Source organism: Tachysurus vachellii, chromosome 2 (genome assembly GCF_030014155.1).
Source record: "Tachysurus vachellii isolate PV-2020 chromosome 2, HZAU_Pvac_v1, whole genome shotgun sequence".
Taxonomy (NCBI): Eukaryota; Metazoa; Chordata; class Actinopteri; order Siluriformes; family Bagridae; genus Tachysurus; species Tachysurus vachellii.
Genome location: NC_083461.1, coordinates 23,418,364 through 23,428,022, shown reverse-complemented (window position 1 = coordinate 23,428,022; position 9,659 = coordinate 23,418,364). Strand labels below are relative to the sequence as shown.

General features: G+C 40.7%; 1 protein-coding gene across 1 annotated transcript in view; it reads right to left on the bottom strand.

Annotated features, from left to right (window-relative positions):
• Positions 1–713: 713 nt before the first annotated feature.
• Positions 714–9,659, bottom strand: part of LOC132841527 (inactive all-trans-retinol 13,14-reductase-like) — a 12,880-nt gene continuing 3,934 nt past the window's right edge. Inside the window, exons 3-11 of the mRNA XM_060863879.1 lie at positions 6,977–7,218; positions 6,683–6,878; positions 5,874–6,071; positions 5,480–5,599; positions 5,229–5,367; positions 4,122–4,231; positions 3,741–3,907; positions 1,670–1,829; positions 714–1,213 (exon numbers count right to left, since the gene is read on the bottom strand). Of these exons, the coding sequence (XP_060719862.1) occupies positions 1,047–1,213; positions 1,670–1,829; positions 3,741–3,907; positions 4,122–4,231; positions 5,229–5,367; positions 5,480–5,599; positions 5,874–6,071; positions 6,683–6,878; positions 6,977–7,218 (1,499 nt within the window). The 3' untranslated portion in view covers positions 714–1,046. The remainder of the gene's footprint in view (positions 1,214–1,669; positions 1,830–3,740; positions 3,908–4,121; positions 4,232–5,228; positions 5,368–5,479; positions 5,600–5,873; positions 6,072–6,682; positions 6,879–6,976; positions 7,219–9,659) is intronic.

Sequence of the window (9,659 nt, the reverse complement as noted above, 5' to 3'; positions counted from 1 at the left end):
AGCTACACACAGTGAAAGCATTCATCCCTCTCACCTCCTAACCGTGTCTCCACCACAGCACTAGTCATTCATCAGGGCTCATGTTATACCAACCAATCTGCACGCTATTCCCAGTGGAAATGTCCACTTAGTTGACAAGGTGTGAGGTTTCCTGTAACGCCTTTGATTCCCGATCAGGAGCGAACCACACACAGGTCAGAACAACACTGGCATGAGGATTCTTCTTAAACAGTTAAAGGCTTAATATCAGGTGTTTTTCTGGGTTATTTATCATGTCAGCACACAGGGACACACTTCCCTCTCTAGAGTGACATTCTGTCAAACTGCGTACTGAAATACAAATACAGGTCTATTAAGAGTGAAGAAATTCCCAAACACTATGATGTAATTGCAGATTTAAACCAATGGCAACCATCCATCCATCCATCCATCCATCCATCCATCCATCTTACCCTGGTCAGGGTTGCAAAAAATATATAATGTGCAGATTCAGAGTGCAAGGTTACAGCTCTAATTGATAGTTATGGGTGGAAATGAAGTGGTTTGGTCTTTCTTTGCAAGGTTATTTAAAAAAAATAAATAATTAAATCTATGCATAAATTCCATATATAGATTCAAGTGATCGATGATTTACACATATTGGATACATTCACCCTTTTATGGACTTTTTTTAGTCATTTTCTGTAAGAAATTAACAACAAATATTCCTTCAATTGTGTTTTCCTTCAATTCTCCAATTCTTAATTATTGTTTATTTTGTGTTTGTCTAATTTCTTTGTTATTATAGCATTACATGTATGAATTCAAGTAAATCTAGAAAGCGATCTAGAGGAATGAAAGTGTGTAACTGCATGATGTAGTTTAAAAACGAAAAAAAATATTTACTGTAGGATGTCATTTTACCATGAATATTATGACATTTATAGAAGAGGAGAGGACCAAAATGTATTTATTTATATAACATTTTGTAATCAAGATAAAATGCTAATTGACCACTAATTAGCCGCTCATTGCTTCCGTCAGTGGATATAGCTTTTCCCTCTGATTCACTGCAGCTTTTTGAGGTTTTCAGCAGTTCCTCTCGCCTTCTTCCTTTTCAGCTTCTTCTTTAGCATCATTAGGTCGATGTACACAATCTGTTTGAGCACCGTGGAGGCACATAGAAGGCCACCATGTAATGCACCTGCGATACCACAGCTAAACACGTCCTGACCTGCAAACCCGAAAAAACACACAGAGTAACATAATGAGTGAACAAACCCTGGAATACAAGCTCACTGTGCTGGAGCTCAACATGAACAGGCACTCATAGATATAACAATGAAGACCAAACTGACTATGAAAAGCAAATTTCATAAAGATTCTATTGACCAACCCTCACACCAACAGTAACCGAGTGACCATCCTTTCCATAGCATAACTAAGAACCATAGAAACATTTCCACCATTTAGCAGACAACCATATCCGGAGTGACTTATCTCTTCTTTGTTTTTTATAGAACTGAGCAACTGTGGGTTAAGGGTCTTGCTCAAGGGCCCATCAGTGATGTTGGTGGACCTTGGATTCAAACTCACAACCTTCCGATCAGTGGCCTTAACCACTATGTTCCCACATCCTTCACATACCAGACTCACTTAGCTATGGTAAATCACACAGGGCTTGTTGTACCTGAAATGAAGAGATTTTTGACAGGGGTATCACAACGGTTTCTGGCCAATGCTTCTGCTTGGAAGCGCTCCAAGTTGTGCTCAGCTGAGTACATGGCTCCGAGGTAAGAACCAAGATAGTATGTGTTGGATAACGGACTGGAGACCTCCTGAAATACCAACTAGGGGAGAAAAAGGTAGAAAAACATGACAAAGTTCATGAATTAAAGCAATGGTTTTCAAGTGAATTCATACAAGTTATGTTTCAGCAGCGGAAAGCATGAAAACATGCGAGCTTCAAGCCACAGAAGGTTCACAAAAACTGGACAAGCCTATACCCAATCCTGGCTAACAGTAGAACCTGATGTAGTCTTCTGCTTCTGTAGACCATCCATCTCAAGGTTTGACATGGTGTGCATTCTGTGATGTTTTTCTTCTCAACACAGTTATAAAGCATGCTTGGTTCAGCCTTTTTGTTAGTGTGAAAGAGCCTGGCCTCTGATCTCTCCGACACACGGGGCTGCAGCTCACTGGACTTTTTTGTTGTTTTGCACAATTGTGTAACTGCTGTGCATGAAATCTCAGGTAATCAGCAGTCTTTCCAATCTACGACTTTCCAATCTCCCCTTTATCTCCAACATCATATAAAAGGTTGTAAAACAGCAGTTATGCTTATATCTACACAAGACCAACATTCATGAAATGTACCAGTCAGGATCTAGGGCACATCCTAGCACAGAGACAGCACTAGTTCAAGTGGTACTGTAAATGACCTACTATTGGATACTGATCAGGGTTGAGTCTCCCTGCTGGTCTTACTTGACCTTAGTGCAGCTTTTGACAATACTGACCATACTATACACCTTGTTGAACTAGAAAGCTAGAAAAGTCTGATTACAGCGTAACTCTGGATGGACTTTGTTTCATCCTGTGCAGCAGTAAAATACCTTCTTGTGATTGAGCTTGAGGCTCATGTAGATAATATTACTAGGATTGCCCTTTTTCATCTCAGATCTATTGCTTAGAAATATAATGTCAACGACGTGACACTGAAAAACTAGCTCATGCTTTTGTTACCTATAGGGATGATTATTGCAATGCCTTACTGTCTGGATGTTCCAGTAGGTGCATAAACAAGCTCCAGTTAGCCTAGAATGCTAGGGGTAGAGATGTTACTAAAATCAGAAGATATGAACACATCCCTCATATCTTATCCACACTATATTAGCTCCATATCACATTTTCCATTACTTATAAAGCACCAAAAGGTCTGGAGGTGCAGTACCTGTGTAAGCTATTTTTTTATGATCTTGGTGTTCAAAAAGCTATTAGGTTATCAGAAGCATATCTAATATCTACCGTTGAAGTTGTGACCTAATGGTTAGAGAGTTTGACTCCTAACCCTAAGGTTGTGGGTTTGAGTCTCGGGCGGGCAATACCACAAGGCACCGAACCCCCCAACTGCTCCCCGGGTGCCGCAGCATAAATGGCTGCCCGCTGCTCCGGGTATGTGTTCACGGTGTGTGTCTGTTCACTGCTGTGTGTGTGCACTTTGTATGGGTTAAATGCAGAGAACGAATTCTGAGTATGGGTCACTAATATCCTGTCATTCTCTGCATCTCTGTCAAGCTACTCCTGAGATACCAGTGGGTCTGAAAACATCTGCTCTTCTGACCTGCCTGATCCATTCTGATGCACTACTTCTGGTTAGAATCTCCTCACTTGGAGACCAGTCCAAGTGTGAATGGACCCACATGGACATTCTTCAACAAGACATGACTGTTATACCTCAAATGATTCCTCTCATGGTTTGTCTCAAGGAGTTTTTCCTTTCCAACATCACCTCTGGCTTGTTCATTTGGGGTAAGTTTAAAGAATAAAGGCTAATAAAGGCTTCTATTCTATTCTGAACCCATTGTAGTCCCAGACTGTTGTACTTTACCGACAGAACTGAAACCCAGTGTAGGCTGGTGTAGCATTTTTCACAATGAATACATTTAGAAACTGCTCTGCCTTTATCTGTGCTCTAACTTTCATCGTCTGTGGCTTCATTCAAATTATTAGCGCTGGTGCATTGATGAAACGACAGCTACCTTGTCAATCAGTTTGGGGAACTGGCTGCAGGCCCAGTCAAAGACATTGTTGGCAAATCTCATCTTGTATGCTAAATAGTCATCCCCTCTTTTCCTTACTGGAGTGTCCTTCCACTCTTCAAACCATTCATACTTGACCATTATCAGCATGGTCATACAAGATTTACCTGAAAAATGAACAGGAGATGGTAATAATATTGGACTCAATACTCAAACATTCAAAAATGAATAGAAAGTCATATTCTTTGAATGGACAGTAACTGTTGTGTGGTTCGAACTTGAAATCAGTACTGCATTTGGCATCGGATACTTGCCACATCATTGACCTGCATCTGGTAGTTTTAAAATCCAAACATTTTCTGATGAATACTGAGGTTATACCTGGGTGACGGATCTTTGACGTGGGATCTTTGGCAGATGGAAACGTAAAATACGTCATAGGAATGTTATCTGGAGCTTCCTCCTTCTCCAGACTGAAGTACTCATCCATCCTTAATATATAAACACAACATTAGAAGTGTAAAACCTCAGTGCAGTGCCACATGTGCTTAACAGGAATAGCCGTGCAGAAGCATGCTGGGTTTGACCATGTTCTTCCCACAGCCTGTAATATAATTAAAAATAAAACTATGTCTAAGTGAAAAAAGTGTTCTGGGTTCTGAGTTCTGGGATTGTGCTGTGGTTAAATTTCTCTCAAGGATTAGACAACAGCACAACCTAGTGGGCTTTATATGAGAACAAGTCTGATGAGAAAACTAGGCCAAACATTTACGAAAGTGAAATGTAAAGGAAAACTTCTAAAGGAAAACTAACAACCAATAAAATTGCAAAGATTACAGATCCAATAAACTATCATATCTTCCTTTTACACAGCAGATAATAAACAACATTCGATGTAACAACAAACCAGTTTTCTTAATTATTAAAATAATTCATTCATCTTCTACCGCTTATCCGAACTACCTCGGGTCACGGGGAACCTGTGCCTATCTCAGGCGTCATTGGGCATCAAGGCAGGATACACCCTGGACGGAGTGCCAACCCATCGCAGGGCACACACACTCTCATTCACTCACGCAATCACACACTAGGGACAATTTTCCAGAGATGCCAATCAACCTACCATGCATGTCTTTGGACCGGGGGAGGAAAACGGAGTACCCGGAGGAAACCCCCGAGGCACGGGGAGAACATGCAAACTCCACACACACAAGGTGGAGGCGGGAATCGAACCCTGACCCTGGAGGAGTGAGGCGAACGTGCTAACCACTAAGCCACCGTGCCCCCCTTATTAAAATAATTGATAATTAAAATAATAAACTGCTGTGGTATAAGGGGAATAAAACACTCCATAATATGCTGTTAATAAAAGGAAAATATTTCACATCTGGTAGTAATGGCTACTTGCTGCACTGATCTGCCCCATCAATTTTTTTAACTATTACAAAACACCACATTGTGTCATATTCAGTACATAATAGTACTAACATGGCATCCATGTCGTTAGACTTAAAGAGCCACGTGTTGTTGGATTTGATGCCCAGCTCCTCCTGTGTGGCATCGAAACCCGAGAACACTAAAAGACATCCTCGTCCAGGTCTCATCACATTCAGTCTCTTCTGAATCTCTGCAACATTAACTCATATCATGAAAACATAGCTCATGTTTAGTGCTGGATTTAACATATATTAACATTTTAACACCTGAGAATCCACCTAATAACGAAATAAAGTGACGACCTGGTTTGGTTTGTATATGTGGTGGAAGAAGTTTCTGAAAAGTGTTGAAGACTCCACAGTTGGAGATGATAACAGGAGCCCGCACTTCCACGTCCTCTTGGTTTTTTCTCACACTGACGCCTAAAACAAAGCAAAATATACTATAGTGTTCAATAGGTTCAATAGAAATAATACCTAACACATAACTCATAAACAGTCATACTGTTTTGTATCATTTTCATATCATCAATCATTGTATATTTAAGTTCAAAGAAGGAAAATTAAGCTAAAATCTAATTTTACTGAACTGAACCCCATTCATCTGTGAGACTTCAGTGATTATTAATAAAACTATAGAAGTATTGTGTCATAGTGAACATATTATAATATGGCTGTAATCATCTCTCTTACTCACCATACGCAGTCCCATTATTATCAAGCAGGATGCGATTTACAGGAGCCCGGACCAGCACACGTCCTCCGAATTTCTGAATGACTTTAGTGATGTGGAATGGGATTTCACTGGCGCCACCTTTTGGGTAGTATGCTCCACGCTTGTAGTGGTGCAACAGCAAAGCATTAATGACACTGCTGCACTCTTTCGGTGGAACACCTGTCGATTAAAAAAATTAGTAGCTAAATTCTAAGGAGTTTTATTGAATATTCTCACAGAAGTTATTTCCACACTTGCAGACTCTCCTCCTAATATCAAGGAAATATGACTATGTATTTGTATGTAATTCAATATGAATGTATGTATTTACATCTAATTTATAAAAATGAGCACTAGAGGGTTAAGGGCCTTGTTCAGGGGCCCAGAAGTTCCAGCTTGTTGGTACTGGGATTTGAGCTCACAACCTTCCAAGCAGTTTTCTAACACCTTAACCACTGAGCTACCACATTTCCATATATAGGTTATAACAAAAAAGTCCAAAGCCTATTCCAGGAACATACCCTAAATGGGATGACACACTACCACAGGACAGCTGCACACACTCATCGTAGCTTTGTGTCGCCAATCCACCTACCAAACATTTTTTGGACAGTGTGATGAAACTAGAGAACATGTAGGAAACCCACCCAAACAAAAAAAGAACATGCTAAACTCCACACAAACAGTAACACAAGCTCAGGATGAACCCCGGAGCGCTTAGGCATCAACGCAACCTGTTGCACAACCATGCCACCACTGCTAGGTAAAACTGATTACAAGCAGTGTCTCACCATAGAAAACATAATTGAAGATTAATTGGAGGTCCTTGTTGGAGGTCAAACTGTTGGCAAGTGTAGTGGCATCAGTGCCTACAAGGCGGAAGATGGAGGAGCAGAAATCAGCAATGCCACTTTTAAGCAGGAACAGTGCCATCCACTGAGGAATCAACTTCAGTGCAGCCAATAATGGTGTCTTCCTGGCTGAGATCTGAGGAAAAATATGTGTATGTTATTGGGGGAAATGACAAAGCTCCCCCAAAAGCTGAGAGATGATTCTGAGGTAAGAGATCTGTGTGAATACAATACCTTCATGATTTTGAAGAACTCCTGAACAGCTTTGGTATCATCAGGGAACTGCGCCTTCAGATGCTCCTCCATCTCAGTTTTGCCACTGTAAATTGTGTATTTCCTGATTTTCTCTCCGCCACCTATCACTAAAGTGTCAAAGTGTTTGTCTAGTTCCACAAACTGTAGTTGTCCTTCTGTAATCTGGTCCATAACGATCTTAAACAGACTATTCTCATGGAGCTGACCAATGTAATGTAATCCTGTAGAGATAGATATACAGAAGATATAGAGCATTTTTCTAATTGTTTTAACTTGAATTTTGTTGGTTGCTATAGCACATTATACATGGGAAAAGATCTGAATTAAAAGTCCTTTAAAGAACCCTAAAAATTCAACAAAATTGGTTCTAATTTATTTCTTATTTGTTCAAGTTACAACTAAAACTCTTCAGACTAGTACTTGGATTGAGACCTGGACTTTGACTTGGCCCTTTACCTTTGGAAGAACATTTACCTTGGGTTTGATCAACAACTCCTGTGTTGCTTTGGCATCACTGTCCTACTAAATGTTTTTTTAGTCTTGGAGTATCCATGGATCTTAAAATGCCCAATTACTTCTGAGGAAATGCATCACCAAAGCATGATATATACAACCATATATTATGGGTCCAGAAAACCATATCCCATTATTTAGCTGGGTCACTCTACTGCTTTCTGTTACAATATGTTATATAAGGTCTGCAAGAAGTGACATACCATGTAGTATAAGGATTACAAGTTGTGTATGTGACGTCATTAGAATGCGCCAACACATGAAGTGAAGTAAATAAAGCACAGAAGAATATGCGTGTGTGAGACTCTTTTATTTAAGGGTGAATACATAATTAATAGAGTGAACTGCGCATAAAACATGGTGGCAGCGGTAAACTAACGGAACAGAGAGACTGAGTTGTTACCACGGAGAAAGCAATTGAGTGCCGAACATGGAGGGTGCATTCGGATTGAAGCCGCCAGCGAATTTTGACTGGAATATAACGTGCATACCCAAAGCTTGGAAAGCATGGGAAGAGGAGTTTTCCTTGTACTTGGTTTTTCCTTGCACTTGGATTTTTTCCAATATCTAATCGGAGAAACAGGGAGAGAACTGAGTAAGACGCTATGCGCTCACCCAGCTGATAGAGAATGGACATTGGAATGGCTGTTAACCGCGTTCAGAAACCACTGCAATCCGGCACCGAACGAGACGGTGGAAAGGTACAAATTTTTCTCCAGAAATCAGAATTCAAGCGAAATGATTGATAAATACGTTACGGATTTGAAAGTGCTGGCAGACACGTGTAATTTCGGGTCGGCTAGAGACTCTTTGATTAGAGACAGAATTGTATGTGGCATACTAAACTCACATGTGAGAGAACGTCTATTAAGAGAGTCGGACCTGACACTTGAGAAATGCATGAGGATATGTAGAGCATCAGAACTGTCAAAAGAGAATATGATGACAATCGAGAAACAGAAAGCTGAAGAAGTGCATGCAGTACAGAGAGTCAAACAAACTCCTGGGACTAAGTGTAAATTGTTTGCAACCATGCTGATAGGAGAAAGACCAGTAAGATTTCAACTAGACTGTGGAGCCAGTTGTAAAGTAATTCCCATTCGGCTGTTACACCCGGATACAGTGATGGAAAAGACTGAACAGATCCTGGTCATGTACAATAAGAGCACCCTGAAACCTGTAGGAAAATGCAGAATAAAAATAAGAAACCCCAGAAACAGAAAACTCTACCGGCTGGAATTTATAGTAGTGCAGGGAAGCTCGTCAATGCCCCTGCTAGGAAACAAGACCGTGCATGAAAATATCATGGCGATTGATGATATTGTTACAATGGTGAGTCGCAAAGGAAAGGATCAGTGGGACAAGAGTGACATGTATAGAGAGTATGCTGATGTATTTGAAGGAGATGGATGCCTGGAAGGAGAATATAACCTAGAAATGGATCCTACAGTTAAACTGGTGAGGCTTCCAAAGCAAAGAGTTCCAGTGGCTCTGATGAAACATCTAAAAGATGAGCTGGGAAGCCTGGTGGAGAGAGGCATCATAGCTCATGTAGAAAAGAGCACAGATTGGATTAGCAGCATGGTGGTGGTGAAGAAACCATCGGGAAAGCTAAGAATTTGCATTGACCCAAGAACACTTAACAAAGCACTAAAGCGTCAACACTTTTCCTTGCCCACCATAGATGATGTTCTTCCTGATCTGACCAAAGCGAGAGTCTTTACTGTTTGTGATGTGAAGGACGGGTTCTGGCACATAAGGCTTTCAGAAGAGTCAAGCTATCTCACTACCTTCGCAACACCATGTGGCAGGTATAGATGGATTAGAGTGCCCATGGGGCACTGGAGGGGCTCCCAGGAATCCAGATAATAGCAGATGACATCCTTGTCTGTGGAGAAGGTGACAATGATGAAGAAGCAGCTGAGAAAGATCATGACGCAAAACTAAGACAGCTGCTGGACCGTTCATCAAACTAAACTTCAACAAACTCAAGCTGAGACAGAAAGAGGTGCCATACATTGGACACAGACTGACTTCTGAAGGACTAAAGATTGATCCAGAGAAGGTGAGAGCCATAGTGACAACTGACACATAAAGACACTGTTTGGGAGACAGGAAGTAGCATTCAACAAATTGAAACAAATGATTG